The 20634-nt window shown below is 44.3% G+C and overlaps 1 protein-coding gene across 1 annotated transcript in view; it reads left to right on the forward strand.

The window, feature by feature from the left end:
- LOC311143972 (villin-1-like) overlaps window positions 1-20634 on the forward strand; it is a 55779-nt gene that overhangs the window by 19774 nt on the left and 15371 nt on the right. Inside the window, exons 5-8 of the mRNA XM_084179880.1 lie at window positions 3124-3232; window positions 11932-12042; window positions 12523-12731; window positions 12945-13023. Of these exons, the coding sequence (XP_084036006.1) occupies window positions 3124-3232; window positions 11932-12042; window positions 12523-12731; window positions 12945-13023 (508 nt within the window). The remainder of the gene's footprint in view (window positions 1-3123; window positions 3233-11931; window positions 12043-12522; window positions 12732-12944; window positions 13024-20634) is intronic.

Below are 20634 nucleotides of genomic sequence, written 5' to 3' on the forward strand. Positions count from 1 at the left end.
CCCTTTGCCTTGATGACAGCTTTGCACACTCTTGGCATTCTCTCAACCAGCTTCATGAGGTAGTCACCTGGAATGCATTTCAATTAACAGGTGTGCCTTGTTAAAAGTTAATTTGTGGAATTTCTTTCCTTCTTAATGCGTTTGAGCAAGGTAGAGGGGGCTGCCTCCGATATGACAAGGGTTGGTGGTTTGTGTCTATTTGTCAATAACAGCTGGTGTGCAAAATCAAATATTATGGAAGTCTCGAGGTTTGGCTCACCTGAGGTAGAGTATCTCATGATAAGCTGTATACCACACTATTTACCAAGAGAGTTTTCATCATTTTTTTTGTAGCTGTCTATTTACCACCACAAACCGATGCTGGCACTAAGACCGCACTCAATGAGCTGTATAAAGCCATGAGCAAACAAGAAAATGCTAATCCAGAGGCGGCGTCCTAGTGGCTGGGGACTTTGATGCAGGGAAACTTAAATCAGTTTTACCTAATTTCTACCAGCATGTTATGATGAGTTTCTCAGGTATCAAGTCATTAAGAATGTAAGGATGTACTTAGACACTTTTGATGGGGAGTTCATATAAGATATTAAATAGGTACCATGGTTCGTTATAACAAAAGACAAAGCCCTGCCTCTGGCAATTCCGAACTCATTTGAACAAAGAGCCACTCTCTCTTATATACCCTCTGTTACAAGTTTCTTCACGAACATCTGGTAACCCTCAATGGGCACTCCCTTCTTTGATGTTATTACTCTTTACCCCCAAGTCAGTATATCCTGTCCATCAATTATTCTAAGATCAACATCAGTAATCTCCTTTGACATAAGGAATGCAGACTCTGTGGCACCAAGTCACGTATCTACCAACACTCCCCTGTGTCACCCAACACTATGAAATGACATCATTACAACCACCATAAGACTGTGGAACAGCTAATCAAATGGCTACCCAGACTATTTGCATTGCAAAGTCACTTTACCCCTACCTACATGTACATATTACCTCAATTACCTCAACTAACCTGTACCCCTGCACATTGACTCGGTACCGGTACCCCCTGTATATAGCCTCGTTATTGTTATTTTATTGTTGCTCTTTTATTTTTTACTTTATTTTATTTAGTAAATATTTTTCTTAACTTATTTTTCTTCAAACGGCATTGTTGGTTAAGGGCTTGTAAGTAAGCATTTCAGGTAAGGTCTACACCTGTTGTATTCGGCGCATGTGACAAATAACACTTGATTTGATTTTATTTGTTTTTGTAAGTGTTGGGAAGCTGAATGCACCAAGTTGTCTGTTTAAACTACTAGCACACACCTCGGACACCCATGCATGACATGTCACCAGAGGTCTCTTCACAATCCCCAAGTCCAGAACAGACTATGGGAGGCGCACAGTACTACATAGAGCCATGACTACATTGAACTCTATTCCACATCAGGTAACTGATGCAAGCAGTAGAATCAGATTTTAAAAATACACCTTATGGAACAGCGGGGACTGTGAAGAGACACACACACAGGTACAGACACGCATACGCACACAAACACTAGCACACGTACTCTACACACACGCACATTGTAATATTGTTGTATGGCGGTATTATACATTTTGTATTGTAGATATGTATTAGTGTAATAATGTTATATGATGTACTGTTTTATCTTTTGTTTTATGTGTAATGTAAGTGCCTTAATGTGTTTGGACCCCAGGAAGAGTAGCTGCTGCGTTGGCAGCAGCTAATGGGGATCCCTAATAAATACAAATACAAATAGGAGACCATGTGGGCCATCCCACACACACAAACACACCCAAACACCCACAAAACCCATCTAGCTGCAGTACCCAATGCGCACACACACACACACACACACATTATTTTAGTTGCACTGTCAATTAACTCAATACCAAAAAGCCTAAAACCAATATCTTTGGAATGATTATGGAGCCATTAAAGACAGTGGAAAATACAATTGTCCCTCTTGATATAACAGGAAATTAGAATAGGAGGAACCAGAATTTTGAAAAAAGAGGTACTGGTATTTCTGTAGCCATCATTAGGCATGTACTGGTAACTGCCAACATAAAGGAAACACTTGAGTAAATGAGGGATACAAAGTATATTGAAAGCAAGTGCTTCCACACAGGTGTGGTCCCTGAGTTAATTAAGCAATTAACATCCCATCATGCTTAGGGCCATGTATAAAAATGCCCAGTTGCCCATTATTTTGGCTACTATGGCTAGAATAAATCTCAGTGACTTTGAAAGAGGGGTCTGAAGGGGGTTTAAAGGGTGTGTGTCTCAGTCACCAGATCTCAACGCAATTGAACACTTATGGGAGATTCTGGAGCGGCGCCTGAGACAGCGTATTCCAGGACCATCAACAAAACCACAAATTATGGAATTTCTTGTGGCATAATGGTGTCGCATCCCTCCGATAAGAGTTCTTGTAGAATCTATGCCAAGGCGCATTGAAGCTGTTCTGGCGGCTCGTGTTTCCATTTCCTTTATCTTGGCAGTTACCTGTAGATCGTTGTGATATTATATAGCCTCCTCCACTCTACATCAAAGGCCATTTCCTCTTGTAGTGTTTCTTTGACTAATCTTAAATTGCATTGTGACTGATGGTAAGAGGGGGATAAAAAATAAACACTTTGTGAGGAAGTTGACGCAACCATCACTTCTGCATTCTGTCTTCTGAAAAAGAGCATGGTGGTCAGACAGAAGAGTATTTAGGGTGGAGTGGTGTCAGAGTGGAACAGCATAACATAAATAACTTGAGAACCAGACCGTGACACACAACGCAAGCTGACGTACCTAATATGTAATGGTATTCAGCAGGGTTCAATTCAAATTGAAGTCAGTCAATTCAGGAATGGAGTTGAATTTCAAATAAAAAAATATAATAAATACATTTCTCCATTCTATTTCATTGAGAAGTCATTGAAAAAAGATGCCATTTTTTCAATTATTGATTTAGAATTTCAGTTTACTTCCTGAATTGACTGAATTCAATTCAAATCGACCCCAACCCTGGTATTCATTCCATATAACATCAAAAAGGGTTTCAAACCATAATTGATGGCCGTCATCTGACAGCATTTCTTGTGCGTATTTTTCCACAGCTACAAGAGTGGCGGCGTGGCGTCCGGGATGAAGCAGGTGGAGACCAACACCTACAACATCCGCCGCCTGCTCCATGTCAAGGGAAGGAAGCATGTGGTGGCTGGAGAGGTGAGAAAGCTCACAACCGTAGCCCCAACTCAAGCCAATATATCCCTAGTGGAATATATTGCCTTCAAACAGCCTCGGCTCTGCTCTTGACAAATGTCAAGCAGCATTTACTATATTGTCTTCTTCAATTCTACTGGACTAGAAACACCTCTCCACATGTCACTTCCTCATCTCAGAAGAGATGCAGAACACTTGGGTTCAAGTGCATAAACTATTAGTCACATGACTGACTCTGTGTAGCTCCTCTACAACTGACATAATCACACTTAAAGACTATCAAGAAATCACACTGATGTGTCATTATGATCATTCCAAGGTTAATTTTCAACTCAGACTAATTACTACTAATTGTGAAAACTGAGTAGAATGTCTTACAAGGAAAGATTGTTAACCCTTAGAGATCTCTAACCCTTAAAGAGATCATTGGTTGACACAACAGTGCAATTTACTGTTAAATACCTACAGTATCAATCAGGGGCATCATGCACACATTATTTTAAAAGGGACACAAAGTAAATAAGAATGGGGGTGGAGAATTTGAATTTTTCCAACACCTGAAACAGCTTTCTCCTGAAATCTAGAGCCATAATCGTATGCCTAATTTTATGTTTAAAAAATATGTAAACTCAGCAAAAAAAGAAACAGCCCTTTTTCAGGACCCTGTCTTTCAAAGATAATTAGTAAAAATCCAAATAACTTCACAGATCTTCATTGTAAAGGGTTTAAACACTGTTTCCCATGCTTGTTCAATGAACCATAAACAATTAATGAACATGCACCTGTGGAACGATCGTTAAGACACTAACAGCTTACAGACGGTAGGCAATTAAGGTCACAGTTTTGAAAACTTAGGACACTTTCTACTGACTCTGAAAAACACCAAAAGAAAGATGCCGAGGGTCCCTGCTCATCTGCGTGAACGTGCCTTAGGCATGCTGCAAGGAGTCATGAGGACTGCAGATGTGGCCAGGGCAATAAATTGCAATGTCCGTACTGTGAGACGCCTAAGACAGCGCTACAGGGAGACAGGACGGATAGCTGATCATCCTCGCAGTGGCAGACCAGGTGTAACAACACCTGCACAGGATCGGTACATCACACCTGCGGGACAGGTACATGATGGCAACAACAACCGCCCTAAGTTACACTAGGAACAAACAATCCCTCCATCAGTGCTCAGACTGTCCTCAATAGGCTGAGAGAGGCTGGACTGAGGGCTTGTAGGCCTGTTGTAAGTCAGGTCCTCACCAGACATCACCGGCAACAACGTTGCCTATGGGCACAAACCCACCGTCGCTGGACCAGACAGGACTGGCAAAAGGTTCTCTTCACTGACGAGTCGCGGTTTTGTCTCACCAGGGGTGATGGTCGGATTCGCGTTTATCGTCGAAGGAATGAGCGTTACACCGAGGCCTGTACTCTGGAGCGGGATCGATTTGGAGGTGGAGGGTCCTTTACATGGTACCCCATCCTGTTGATCTGTTTAGCCTCAGCCCAAACTTTCATCGCCATTACCAGTTGTTGTCTTAGCCCTCTCGAATAACACCTGTGATTGCATTATGCCTCTCTCCCATGTCAATATGCCTAGCCTATTGCTGTTTGGGTTAGTTCTTATTATACAATTTCACTGTAGAGCCCCAAGTTCAGCTCAACCAGCCTCAGAGAGCTCCTTTTTCCCACCCCCCATACACGCGGAGACCGGCTCAATCGGTACCTCCAGTGATGCTATCTCTTTCATAGTTACACAATGCTTAGGTGTACCTCCACTGTACTCATATCCTTCCATATCCTTGTCTGTACATAATGCCCTGAATCTATTCTACAACAGCCGGAAATCTGCCCCTTTTCTCTGTAACCAACGCACTAGAAGACCAGTTCTTAAAGCCTTTAGCCGTATCCTTATTCTATTCCTCCTCTGTTCCTCTGGTGATGTAGAGGTTAACCCAGGCCCTGTAGCCCCCATTATCACTCCTACCCCCCAGGCGCTATAATTTGTTGACTTCTGTAACCGTAAAAGCCTTGGTTTCTTGCATATTAACATCAGAAGTCTCCTCCCCAAGTTTGAGTTATACACTGCGTTAGCACACTCTGCCAACCCTGATGTTCTAGCAGTGTCTGAATCTTGGCTTAGGAAGGCCACCAAAAATTCAGAAATATCCATTCCGAACTACAACATTTTCCGTCTAGATAGAACTGCCAAAGGGGGCGGAGTTGCAATCTACTGTAGAGATATCCTGTAGAGCTCTATCATACTATCCAGGTCTGTGCCCAAACAGTTTGAGCTTCTACTTCTAAAAATCCACCTTTCCGGAAATAAGTCTCTCACTGTTGCCGCTTGCTACAGACCCCCCTCAGCCCCCAGTTGTGCCCTGGACACCATATGTGAATTGCTTGCCCACCATCTATCCTCAGAGTTCGTACTGCTTGGTGACCTAAACTGGGATATGCTTAACACCCCGGCGGTCCTACAATCTAAACTAGATGCCCTCAGTCAAATTATCAAGGAACCTACCAGGTACAACACTACATCCGTAAACATGGGCACCGTCATAGATATCATCCTGACTAATTTACCCTCTAAATACACCTCCGCTGTCTTCAACCAGGATCTCAACGATCACTGCCTCATTGCCTGCGTCCGTAATGGGTCCACGGTCAAACGTCCACCCCTCATCACTGTCAAACGCTCCCTAAAACACTTCAGCAAGCAGGCCTTTCTAATTGACCTGGCCCGGGTATCCTGGATGGATATTGACCTCATTCTGTCAGTAGAGGATGCCTGGATGTTCTTCAAAAGTGTTTTCCTCTCCATCTTAAATAAGCATGCCCCATTCAAAAAAATTCAGAACTAAGAACAGATATAGCCCCTGGTTCACCCCAGAATTGACTGCCCTTGACCAGCACAAAAACATCCTGTGGCGTATTGCATTAGCATCGAACAGCCCCCGCGATATGCAACTTTTCAGGGAAGTCAGGAACCAATATACACAATCAGTTAGGAAAGCAAAGGCTAGCTTTTTCAAACAGAAATTTGCATCCTGTAGCACTAACTCCAAAAAGTTTTGGGACACTGTAGTCCATGGAGAATAAGAGCACCTCCTCCCAGCTACCCACTGCACTGAGGCTAGGCAACACTGTCACCACCGATAAATCTACGATAATCGAGAATTTCAATAAGCATTTTGCTACAGCTGGCCATGCTTTCCACAGGGCTACCCCTAGCTCTGCACCCTCCACTGCAACCTGCCCAAGCCCCCCCCCCCCCCCCGCTTCTCCTTCACACAAATTAAGATAGCTGATGTCCTGAAAGAGCTGCTGAATCTGGACCCCTACAAATCAGCTAGGCTAGACAATCTGGACCCTTTCTTTCTAAAATTAGCCGCCAAAATTGTCGCAACCCCTATTACTAGGCTGTTCCCCAGAGATTGGAAAGCTGCCGCAGTCATCCCCCTCTTCAAAGGGGGTGACACTGTAGATCCAAAATGTTACAGACCTATATCCATCCTGCCCTGCCTTTCGAAAGTATTTGAAAGCCTAGTTAACAAACAGATCACCGACCATTTCGAATCCCACCATACCTTCTCCGCTATGTTATCTGGTTTCCGAGCTGGTCATGGGTGCACCTCAGCCAATCTCAAGGTCCTAAACGATATAATAACCGCGATCGATAAAAGACAGTACTGTGCAGCCGTCTTCATCGACCTGACCAAGGCTTTTGACTCTGTCAATCACCGCATTCTTATTGGCAGACTAAATAGCCTTGGTTTCTCAAATGACTGCCTCGCCTGGTTCACCAACTACTTCTCAGATAGAGTTCAATGTGTTAAATCGGAGGGCCTGTTGTCTGGACCTCTGGCAGTCTCTATGGAGGTGCCACAGGGTTAAATTCTCGGGCCGACTCTATTCTCTGTGTATATCAATGATGTCGCTCTTGCTGCTGGTGACTCTCAGATCCACCTCTATGCAGACGACACCATTTTGTATACATCTGGCCCTTCATTGGACACTGTGTTAACAAACCTCCAAACGAGCTTCAATGACATGCAACACTCCTTCCGTGGCCTCCAACTGCTCTTAAACGCTAGTAAAACTAAATGAATGCTCTTCAATCGAACGCTGCTTGCACCCGCCCGCCCGACTAGAATCACTACTCTCGGCGGGTCTGACCTAGAGTATGTGGACAACTACAAATACCTAGGTGTCTGGTTAGACCGTAAACTCTCCTTCCAGACTCACATTAAGCATCTCTAATCCAAAGTTAAATCTAGAATCGGCTTCTTATTTCGCAACAAAGCCTCCTTCACTCATGCTGCTAAACATGCCCTCGTAAAACTGACTATCCTACCGATCCTTGACTTCGGCGATGTCATTTACAAAATAGCTTCCAACACTCTACTCAGCAAATTGGATGTAGTCTATCAAAGTGCCATCCGTTTTGTCACCAAAGCCCCATATACTACCCACCATTGTGACCTGTATGCTCTTGTTGGCTGGCCCTCACTACATATTTTTACATTTTAGTCATTTAGTAGACGCTCTTATCCAGAGCGACTTACAGTTAGTGAGTGCATACATTTTCTTCTCCATACTGGCCCCCCGTGGGAATCGAACCCACAACCCTGGCGTTGCAAACGCCATGCTCTACCAACTGAGCTACACGGTCAAAATTTGCTTTGATTAAAGACTCTCCGAGACAATATTTTTGTAATACAACATTTTTGTATTCAATTAGGAGATTTGGTGGTTAACAGACTAACATCGCCACTAGCTAACTATTTACAATGGAAATAAGAGGTCATCCGCTAATCTATGGTAACATTAGTCTACATCAGAGCCCTCTATAAAAAAGTTACAACAAGTAGCATTCAGCGACACCAAGTAATCATAACATTTAAATAAATAATGACGATGACAGTGTCAAACTAGCTAAGCCATGACTATCCAGTTAAGTTTTGTAGCTAGTTAGCCTGCCAACTATCCACGTTCGACAGCAAAATAAACCACTCAACTATTTATTACAAACAAAGCCAGGGGCCATGGTTGCTAGCAATTTGTAATAAATGGATAGCAATCTACAAAAAGGTTCCGTCAACAATACTCGGGGATTGGCTAGCTCGGTAGCTAACTAACGAGTAAAGTCAGAGATATCGCTGGTAACGTTACATCCGTAATGTAAACAATGTTATGAATTGCCTCCGCCTTCTTTGGCAACACAGCTCAGGCCAACCTAGTTAGCTCAATTACTAGCAGTTCTGGTAGTTAACGTTAGCTAATAAAACTAACGATGTAGCGAGCTATGGAACTAAACAGACTATTGTCCAAATTACACAACCTGTTCATTCACATGTGGCAAATTCCAATGTTTTGCACGACTTGAACCGGTTTTGGTTAGCTAACGTTAGCCCTAGCTAGCAAACAAGCCTTCTCAGAACTAACGCTGCTTAAAATTAATTTGCCAATATCTTGCTCATCCGAAAACCATCAAAATAAGTTTGTAATTTCTAATACAACTACGAGAACCGGAATATTTCACAAATAATGACACAAATAAGCAACATTATCTACAGTCTTATTCGTCGCCAAACCCACTGGCTCCAGGTCATCTATAAATCACTTCTAGGCAAATCCCTGCATTATCTTAGATCATTGGTCACCATAGCAACACCCACCCGTAGTATGCGTTCCAGCAGGTATATCTCACTGGTCATCCCCAAAAATCTCTGAAGCTGGAGACACTTATCTCCCTCACTAACTTTAAGCATCAGTTGTCAGAGCAGCTTACCGACCACTGCACCTGTACACAGCCCATCTGTAATTAGCCCACCCAACTACCTCATCCCCATATTGTTATTTACATTGTTATTTATTTTGCTCATTTGCACCCCAGTATCTCTATTTGCACATCATCTTCTGCACATCTAGCACTCCAGTGTTAATACTAAATTGAAATTATTTTGCACTATGGCCTATTTATTGCCTTACCTCCATAACTTGATACATTTGCACACACTGTATATAGATTTTCTATTGTGTTATTGACTGTACGTTTTGTTTTTGTTTATTCCATATGCAACTCTGTGTTGTTGTTGTTTTTAATCGCACTGCTTTGCTTTATCTTGGCCAGGTCGCAGTTGTAAATGAGAACTTGTTCTCAACTGGCTTACCTGGTAAATAAAGGTGAAAAAATATAATAATAGTGTATTCGGAAAGTATTCAGACCCCTTGACTTTTTCCACATTTTGATACATTACATTTTTATTCTAAAATTGATTAAATTATTTTTTCCCCTCAACAATCCACACACTATATACCATGATGACAATGCAAAAACAGGTTTTTAGAACTGAAATATAACATTTACATAAGTATTCAGACCCTTTACTCAGTACTTTGTTGAAGCACCTTTGGCAGCGATTACAGCCTCGAGTCTTCTTGGGTATGCCGCTACAAGCTTGGCACACCTGTATTTGTGGCGTTTCTCCCATTCTTCTCTGCAGATCCTCTCAAGATCTGTCAGGTTGGATGGGGAGCATCGCTGCACAGCTATTTTCAGGTCTCTCCAGAGATGTTCGATCGTGTTCAAGTCCAGGCTCTGGCTGGGCCACTCAAGGACATTCAGAGACTTTTCCCGAAGCCACTCCTGTGTTATCTTGGCTGTGTGCTTAGGGTCTTTGTCCTGTTGGAAGAAGAACCTTCACCCCAGTCTGAGGTCCTGAGCGTTCTGGAGTAGGTTTTCATCAAGGATCTCTCTGTACTTTGCTCCGTTCATCTTTCCCTCGATTCTGACTAGTCTCCCAGTCCCTGCCGCTGAATAACATCCCCACAGCATGATGCTGCCACCACCATCCTTCACCGTAGGGATGGTGCCAGGTTTCCTCCAGACGTGACGCTTGGCACATTCAGGACAAAGATTTCAATCTTGGTTTCATCAGACCAGAGAATGTTGTTTCTCATGGTCTGAGAGTTTTGGGTGCCTTTTCGCAAACTCCAAGGGGGCTGTCATGTGCCTTTTACTGAGGAGTGGCTTCCGTCTGGCCACTCTACCATAAAGGCCTGATTGGTGTAGTGCTGCAGAGATGGTTGTCCTTCTGGAAGGTTCTCCCATCCCCACAGAGGAACTCTGGAGCTCTGTCAGAGTGTCCATCAGGTACTTGGTCACCTCCCTGACCAATGCCCTTCCACCCCGATTGCTCAGTTTGGCCAAGCGGCCAGCTCTAGGAAGAGTCTTGGTGGTTCTAAACTTTTTCTATTTAAGAATGGTGGAGGCAATTGTGTTCTTGGGGACCTTCATTGATATAAATTTTTTGGTACCCTTCCCCAGATCTGTGCCTCGACAGAATCCTGTCTCGGAGATCTACGGACAATTCCTTCGAACTCATGGCTTGGTTTTTGCTCTGACATGCACTGTCAACTGTGGGACCTTATATAAACAGGTGTGTGCTTTTCAAAATCATGTCCAATCAATTGGGTTTACCACAGGTGGACTCCAATGAAGTTGTAGAAACATCTCAAGGATGATCAATGGAAACAGGATGCACCTGAGCTCAATTTCGAGTCTCATAGCAAAGGGTCTGAATACTTATGTAAATAAGAATTTGCAATCATGTCTAAAAACCTGTATTTGCTTTGCCATTATGGGGTATTGTGTGTAGATTGATACCAAGGGGGTCTGAATACTTTCTGAATGCACAGTATATTGGGGCGGCAGGTAGCTTAGTGGGTAAGAGCGTTGTGCCAGTAACCGAAAGGTCGCTGGTTCTAATCCCCGAGCCGACTAGGTGAAAAATCTGTCGATGTGCCCTTAAGCAAGGCACTTAACCCTAAATTGCTCCTGTAAGTCGCTCTGGATAAGAGCGTCTGCTAAATGACTAAAATGTAATGTAATGTATATTTTTATTAATGATACACATTGATTCTTTAAGAACTTTTATGCCTTAGGAGTTTACATTGGTATCATAACCCAATAATTAAAGCAATTTTGGTTAATTGCTAGTGATGAGGTTGGCAGATTGGGAACCTATCTAGCTGGTTAGGTAAGCCAACTTCATAAAACTGCTAGGTGGCTAGTATTATAGAGAAACAACTAAACATTTTAGTTTTATTTATTCATCAAGAAGGAATCAATAGGCTACATAGCTTGAGAAAATGTATTTACAAGCATACCTCTGGCAGCTAAAATCAAATAAACGCTGTATGTGTGTGACTCTCTCTCTCCTCCTCCACTGACGATACTGCACGCACTAGTGACTAGAGTATCCTGCCTAAGCATCTCTTTGCTCCGTGCACCTTGGAAGGAACCACTTACTAGGGAGAATAGAGGGGGGTCCTCTTTGCCTGATCCAGTCAGTGTGCCCCCTCTGCAAAATACCGCTGACCGATTGTTTTGTAAATAATAAGGATAAAACGTGGGCTTAAAAATTACGTTTAGTAATGAATTTAACATCTGAAAATGTAAAAACAGGACTAATTTGAGGGGGCATGCGCCTTTGTGCCCCCTATGGTCATGACGCCACAGGTATCAATGTTACTTGATATAACCACGTCAGCATAGAGTAAAAGCATCAATTCGACAAGTGCTCTCCTGTTGCAGTTTGTATCATACTGTTAATAAAATTCAGGCAATGTTAGAATTAAATTAATCAGTGTGTCCTTTCCATCCCCATCCATCCATCCATCCATCCATCCATCCGTGAGCACAGGTGGACATGAGCTGGAACAGCTTTAACAAGGGGGATGTGTTCCTGCTGGACCTGGGCAACCTCATCATCCAGTGGAACGGACCCAAGAGCAACCGTATGGAAAGACTCAAGGTAAGGAGACATTTTAGACCACAGCTACAGAGAAATACAGTACTAGTTGAACATCACTTTATAGGTAACATTTTCTTCATCTAAACGCTGTGACCAAAATGGACAGATCTCGGCAGAGTTTAGTTCCCATCTGTGTTTTCAGGAAGTGAAACAGTTGAGTGGTGGCATTTTAGTTTTTTTTTAACTTTGGTGCTTAATGAATGTGTGATAGGTGAAATCACGAGTTAGACCACATTGCCTTCACACCTCCAGGCATATCAGATCAGTGATAATCACAAGGAAGAGAAGAAGGGTGCATTTTCTAAGTATTCAAACAAGGCCCCTAAGAAGGAAGACCTCTGCCTATAAACCTAGCCCTTACAGCATGGGAAAGCATTAAATGAAGGCTGGATTGTGGTTCCAATGGCTCAGTGGGGTAGTAGATTGTGAATGTCGACAGTTCTGTAAGGTTGATGTTGTCGCGGTTGTTGTTCTTTGCAGGGGATGACTCTAGCCAAGGACATCCGTGACAGGGAAAGAGGGGGACGGGCGCAGGTTACCGTGGTGGAAGGGGACGACGAGAAGTCTTCAGAGGAGGCCATGAAGCTGATGAAGCAGCACCTGGGTGAGACGAGACGAGACATCAGGGACAGCATCGCGTCTGATGACGTGGTCGACCAGAAGCTGAGGTCCAGCGTCAAGCTCTTCCAGTGAGTGCTGACCACTTCAGGGATGTTTATAACTTCCTTATGATCTGTCATAGACATTACAACCTCTTATGACCTGTCATAGACATGTACTGTAGCAGATGTGAACTCGCTAGTGAGAGCTATCCATTATGCAGTGATGTTACCCGGTTGGCACGCTTCTCATTATTACAGAATTATTGTGGAAAATAATATAATTCTGTTTGTTCTGTGCAGTATCTCAGATGCCCAGGGGAACCTTGTGGTGCAGGAGGTGGCAGTGAAGCCTCTGACTCAGGACCTGTTGATTCACGAGGTCAGTCTCCTTGTCAATCATGGAAAGGGGAGGGAGCATGTTAAAGGGGCCAGGGTTTGGTAGCACTTTAGTTTACAGTACTGAAATAAAAGGGTAATGTCTGGAAAGTAATAGGAAACAGCAGGAAAACATGACAGCAACTACCAGATACGAACACGGTAATAACCCGTTAATAGTTTGTTTGTAGCTGCTAAATACTTATATAAAGTGTGATGAATTTTCATGGTTGTTATGTAGAAACAATTATTGGTTACTGAAGAACTATCAATAATAGAGGCTAATAAGCAGAAGATACAGTATGTAGTAAGTACTTAAGGCCATTTCACCTCTTCTTAGCAGCACCATCTACCATTTCCAGCCAGTCCATTCAAAAATCGGAAACATGTTTCCATGTTTGTCACGTCAATATCTCTACAATCACCAATTTTTTCATAAAACTACTCTTTTGATAGGTTATAATGTCTGTATTAATGATATATTATTGTTTTAGGTGTTAAGGGGCGGGAATTAGGCTTTCTCTCAAAAGGAAAAGGTCAACATGATAATGGCTCATTTGACGCTGCTGCCACAGGGAGCCGCTTCTTCCCCTCTCAATCTGACAGGTTATGACCAACTTGCGCCATCATTCAGATTTGACAACAATATTAAGGTAAGAAACTGTATATCATTCGTTTTTACGTTGGTAATGATAATATTTACATTTTAGTGTATTTTTTTCTGATTGATAAGATGAGTCTATGAAATTAGCTTTTGAAGCCTGGTGAGCTAGCTACCAAGCCGAGGAGACTTGAAAAGTAGAATCAGCTTGAAAGTGAGTTGACCATTTCTATCTGGAGGTAAAGTTAATATTATCTGATCAATGACATCTATATTTTTTAAGTACATGAACAGCTTTATGAAGTGAATCAGAGATTTTTTTTAAAAATCTTCTCAGATAATGTTAGCTAGCCACCTAGCTAACTATGACTGCTAGTTAGCCTGTGTTGGTCAAGTCAGTTACCCAAGATGGAGCAAGGTAGGCTACTGGATTTAACTCTTGTTTTGTCTTTTTTATATTAGTGTTTTCTTTGGTAACTGTACAAAATAAAATGCATTTGTCATTAGGTATTAGAGCTAAAAACAAACTGGCTAGTGATTATATTTTGTCCTTAGCTAGCCAGCCAAAAGAGAGAGGAGTGTTTTGAAGGAAAATTGGATTGGTATAACGTATTTTTGTCTAGCTAGTCATATATCCCCATAGCCATGTAGTCATCCCCTGATGACTACAAGGCTATGGGGATATATGACTAGCTAGTATATCTCATTAAGTGTCTATATGTGATATGGTTCCTATAAAATATTAAGCCTTCTGGCTGTTGATTGCAAGAATGAACGTAACATTATAGCCTAAAACCTTATAGTAGCTTATAAATAATGACTTTGTGGTGGTCAGCTTGGTAACTAGATGTTCATGGTCTAGCTCAGGGCTGTCAAACTCATTTTAGCTCAGGGGCCACATGGAGGAAAATCTATTCCTAAGTGGGCCGGACCGGAAAAATCATGGTATATATAACTTAAAAACAACAACTTCAGATTGTTTTCTTTGTTTTAATACGATCAACATACAACATAAATGTCACGATCGTTGAACGGAGTAGACCAAGGCGCACGACATGAGCGAACATACTTTATTTTCCAAAGTGATAACACAAACAAAACAATAAACGAATGACGTGACGTCCTAGGTTAAACAACCAACACGGAAACAAACCAAAAGGAACAAGATCCCACAACACCTGTGGGAACACAGCCTGTCTAAATATGGCTCCCAATCAGAGACAACCAGCAACAGCTGACACTTGTTGCCTCTGATTGGGTCCACTCTGGCCAACATAGAAATACAAAGCTAGACTGTGAACATAGAACAAAACACATAGAATCTACACACCCTGGCTCAACATATAGAGTCCCCAGAGCCAGGGTGTGACAGTACCCCCCCCTAAAGGCGCGGACTGAGACCCCTGGCTTGGTGCGTGGAGCAGGAACGGGCCGGACCGGGCTGACAATGCGCACCCCTGGCTTGGTGCGTGGAGCAGCAACGGGCCGGACCGGGCTGACGATGCGCACCCCTGGCTTGGTGCGTGGAGCAGGAACGGGCCGGACCGGGCTGACGATGCGCACCCCTGGCTTGGTGCGTGGAGCAGCAACGGGCCGTACCGGGCTGACGATGCGCACCCCTGGCTTGGTGCGTGGAGCAGGAACGGGCCGGACCGGGCTGACGATGCGCACCCCTGGCTTGGTGCGTGGAGCAGCAACGGGCCGGACCGGGCTGATGATGCGCACCCCTGGCTTGGTGCGTGGAGCAGGAACGGGCCTTACCGGGCTGACGACTCGCACCCCTGGCTTGGTGCGTGGAGCAGGAACGGGCCCCACCGGGCTGACGACGCACACCGTAGGCTTGGTGCGAGTGGCAGGAACAGGCCGGGCCGGGCTGGCGACGCACACCGTAGGCTTGGTGCGAGTGGCAGGAGCAGGCCGGGCCGGGCTGGCGACGCACACCGTAGGCTTGGTGCGAGTGGCAGGAACAGGCCGGGCCGGGCTGGCGACGCGCACCATAGGCTTGGTGCGAGGGGCAGGAACAGGCCGGGCCGGGCTGGCGACGCGCACCGTAGGCTTGGTGCGAGGGGCAGGAACAGGCCGGGCCGGGCTGGCGACGCACACCGTAGGCTTGGTGCGAGTGGCAGGAACAGGCCAGGCCGGGCTGGCGACGGGCACCGTAGGCTTGGTGCGAGTGGCAGGAACAGGCCGGGCCGGGCTGGCGACGCGCACCATAGGCTTGGTGCGAGGGGCAGGAACAGGCCGGGCCGGGCTGGCGACGCGCACCATAGGCTTGGTGCGAGGGGCAGGAACAGGCCGGGCCGGGCTGGCGACGCACACCGTAGGCTTGGTGCGAGGGGCAGGAACAGGCCGGGCCGGGCTGGCGACGCGCACCGTAGGCTTGGTGCGAGTGGCAGGAACAGGCCGGGCCGGGCTGTGGAGACGGATAGGAGGCCTGGAGTGAAGAGCTGCCACAATACGTCCTGGCTGAATGCCTACCTTCACACACTCTGTGTGAGGCATCAGCACAGGACGTACAGGGCTGTGTACCCGTACCGACATAACAGCACGTGACACTGGCGCAGGATATCCGGGACCGAGGAGAGGCACTGGAGGCCACGAACGCTGAGCCGGCACACTCCGTCCTGGCTGCATGCCCACCTTCGCACGACACGTGCGGGGTGCTCGCACAGGACGTACCGGACTATGCCGGACCACTCGTGGCACAGTACGCAGCTCCGCATACCACGGAACCTGCCCAGTCTCATGCTGCCATGCCTGAGTACGGGGAGTTGGCTCTGCTCTCCATCCAGGCTCCGCCAACCTGCCTTCTGGCCCCCCAAACCCGGTGGCCTCCTCTCCTAATCTCCCATTTCGCCCTGTGGCAGCCTCCTGCTGCCCAGTCGCCCATGCCGTGTGCCCCCCCCCCCCCTAAAACATTTCTGGGGTTGCCTCTCGTCCGTCCGACGACGACACTGTTGACGCCGTTGCTCCTCTCTCGCCAGGGCCTTAACCTTAGCCCATGGCCCTTTGCCCCCGAGCATGTCCTCCCAGGACCACAATTGGCCCACCTGGGCCATCGCCAACCTCTCCAGCTCCTTTCCCGGCGCTTCCTCCCATGTCCAGGCCGCCTGCTCCTGGACACGCTGCTTGGTCCTGGTATGGTGGGATCTTCTGTCACGATCGTTGAACGGAGTAGACCAAGGCGCAGCGTGATGAGCGAACATACTTTATTTTCCAAAGTGATAACACAAACAAAACAATAAACGAATGACGTGACGTCCTAGGTTAAACAACCAACACGGAAACAAACCAAAAGGAACAAGATCCCACAACACCTGTGGAAACACAGCCTGTCTAAATATGGCTCCCAATCAGAGACAACCAGCAACAGCTGACACTCGTTGCCTCTGATTGGGAACCACTCTGGCCAACATAGAAATACAAAGCTAGACTGTGAACATAGAACAAAACACATAGAATCTACACACCCTGGCTCAACACATAGAGTCCCCAGAGCCAGGGTGTGACAATAAAGCTGGAGCCTGAGGACAGTGTGTCCAAAATAGTACAAGCACAACATCACTATTAATCATAAAACAAGTCAAGTTTATTTGAAAATTCTAAAGAAAAAGAACACACAAACACACAATGCCTCAGTGATTAACAGAACTGTTTCACAGATCACAGAACTATATCAGGGTGTCATTTCTCAGGCAGAAATGTAGATAAAAATAATGAAATCCTGTTCCCCAAACAAGTGCAAGAACCACAGAGTCAAGAATAGGTTAAATATACAAATAAAATAAAATCAATTAAAAACAATAGCACATCAACATAAAAACATCTAAACATAAAGCTGGAGCCTGAGGACAGTGTCCAAAAGCACAACATCACTATTAATCATAAAACACCTCAAGTTATTTGAAAGTTCTGAGGACAAAGAACACACAAACACACAATGCCTCAGTGATTAACAGAACTGTTTCACAGATCACAGAACTATATCAGGGTGTCATTTCTCAGGCAGAAATGTAGATAAAAATAATGAAATCCTGTTCCCCAAACAAGTGCAAGAACCACAGAGTCAAGAATAGGTTAAATATACAAATAAAATAAAATCAATTAAAAACAATAGCACATCAACATAAAAACATCTAAACATAAAGCTGGAGCCTGAGGACAGTGTCCAAAAGCACAACATCACTATTAATCATAAAACACCTCAAGTTATTTGAAAGTTCTGAGGACAAAGAACACACAAACACACAATGCCTCAGTGATTCACAGAAGTATATCACAGATCACAGAACTATATCAGGGTGTCATTTCTCAGGCAGAAATGTAGATAAAAATAATGAAATCCTGTTCCCCAAACAAGTGCAAGAACCACAGAGTCAAGAATAGGTTAAATATACAAATAAAATAAAAACAATTAAAAACAATAGCACATCAACATAAAAACATATAAACATAAATCTGAAAGCGTTGCTCAAACTCCCGTTACTCCCGTTACAAATTCACCCTCACTAAATGGTTTTGAAGCCACTGCGATTTCATTAGGAATGAGGTAGCTAGCTTTCACTGCAGCGTCACTGATGTCTCGGCTGTGAGTAAACACAGACTAACAGTTCATTCACCTTCTCTCATCTCCGCTGTCCTTGAAAGTTGTCATATTTGTCGGCATGAAGACTCACATAGTGGCGACGAAGGTTATATTCTTTCAGCACTGCAACATGCTCTGAACACACCAAACATACAGCTTTCCCATTCAATTCCGTGAATAAATAGGATGACCATTTTTCTTGGAACACTCTGCACTCTGCGTCCACTTTTCTCTTTTTTGACAGAGACATACAGTGGGGAAAAAAAGTATTTAGTCAGCCACCAATTGTGCAAGTTCTCCCACTTAAAAAGATGAGAGAGGCCTGTAATTTTCATCATACGTACACGTCAACTATGACAGACAAATTGAGAATTTGTTTTCCAGAAAATCACATTTTAGGATTTTTAATGAATTTATTTGCAAATTATGGTGGAAAATAAGTATTTGGTCACCTACAAACAAGCAAGATTTCTGGCTCTCACAGACCTGTAACTTCTTCTTTAAGAGGCTCCTCTGTCCTCCACTCGTTACCTGTATAAATGGCACCTGTTTGAACTTGTTATCAGTATAAAAGACACCTGTCCACAACCTCAAACAGTCACACTCCAAACTCCACTATGGCCAAGACCAAAGAGCTGTCAAAGGACACCAGAAACAAAATTGTAGACCTGCACCAGGCTGGGAAGACTGAATCTGCAATAGGTAAGCAGCTTGGTTTAAAGAAATCAACTGTGGGAGCAATTATTAGGAAATGGAAGACATACAAGACCACTGATAATCTCCCTCGATCTGGGGCTCCACGCAAGATCTCACCCCGTGGGGTCAAAGTGATCACAAGAACGGTGAGCAAAAATCCCAGAACCACATGGGGGGACCTGGTGAATGACCTGCAGAGAGCTGGGACCAAAGTAACAAAGCCTACCATCAGTAACACACTACGCCGCCAGGGACTAAAATCCTGCAGTGCCAGACGTGTCCCCCTGCTTAAGCCAGTACATGTCCAGGCCCGTCTGAAGTTTGCTAGAGTGCATTTGGATGATCCAGAAGAGGATTGGGAGAATGTCATATGGTCAGATGAAACCAAAATAGAACTTTTTGGTAAAAACTCAACTCGTCGTGTTTGGAGGACAAAGAATGCTGAGTTGCATCCAAAGAACACCATACCTACTGTGAAGCATGGGGGTGGAAACATCATGATTTGGGGCTGTTTTTCTGCAAAGGGACCAGGACGACTGATCCGTGTAAAGGAAAGAATGAATGGGGCCATGTATCGTGAGATTTTGAGTGAAAACCTCCTTCCATCAGCAAGGGCATTGAAGGTGAAACGTGGCTGGGTCTTTCAGCATGACAATGATCCCAAACACACGGCCCGGGCAACGAAGGAGTGGCTTCGTAAGAAGCATTTCAAGGTCCTGGAGTGGCCTAGCCAGTCTCCAGATCTCAACCCCATAGAAAATCTTTGGAGGGAGTTGAAAGTCCGTGTTGCCCAGCGACAGCCCCAAAACATCACTGCTCTAGAGGAGATCTGCATGGAGGAATGGGCCAAAATACCAGCAACAGTGTGTGAAAACCTTGTGAAGACTTACAGAAAACGTTTGACCTGTGTCATTGCCAACAAATGGTATATAACAAAGAATTGAGAAACTTTTGTTATTGACCAAATACTTATTTTCCACCATAATTTGCAAATAAATTCATAAAAAATCCTACAATGTGATTTTCTGGATTTATTTTTCTCATTTTGTCTGTCATAGTTGACGTGTACCTATGGTGAAAATTACAGGCCTCTCTCATCTTTTTAAGTGGGAGAACTTGCACAATTGGTGGCTGACTAAATACTTTTTTTCCCCACTGTATTGGGGCAATGAGGGTGCCAAAGCACATAATGTTAAAAGTAGAAGCCGTAATAAATATCGCGGGCAAAACAAAGTAGCTCATTGGCTGCACGTGCTTGACCTACTTGCTCTGCCCCAGTATAAACAGTTTGCTTGCTTAACACAATTGCTATTGCGCCATCCAGTGGACGCAATTGGAACAGCAGTTTATTTTATAGAAAAATTGCAGCGCATTTGTATACTTTACAAAAAAAAAAAAATTATTTTTATTTTTTATTTTTATCATCTCGCGGGCCGGATTAAACCCGTTTGCGGGCCTGATCCGGCCCGCGGGCCGGACGTTTGACACCCCTGGTCTAGCTGGTTTGTGATTTTGCAACTTACAGGCATACATGATCATAATATTTCAGTTATGGACTATCAGATATGCATTTATATGACATGTTTTCTCACCTTTGGATAATAACATTTTACTTCGTCATCTTGCAATTGATTATTCCCTTTTTTATGTACTGAAGTGTATTCTGAATATAATTTGTTGTAAATCTTAGGCTATTCTTTGGAGGGGTTGTCACTGAATTACATTTGAAATGT

This window comes from Coregonus lavaretus (assembly GCF_964263955.1).
Source record: "Coregonus lavaretus genome assembly, chromosome: 16".
Lineage (NCBI taxonomy): Eukaryota > Metazoa > Chordata > Actinopteri > Salmoniformes > Salmonidae > Coregonus > Coregonus lavaretus.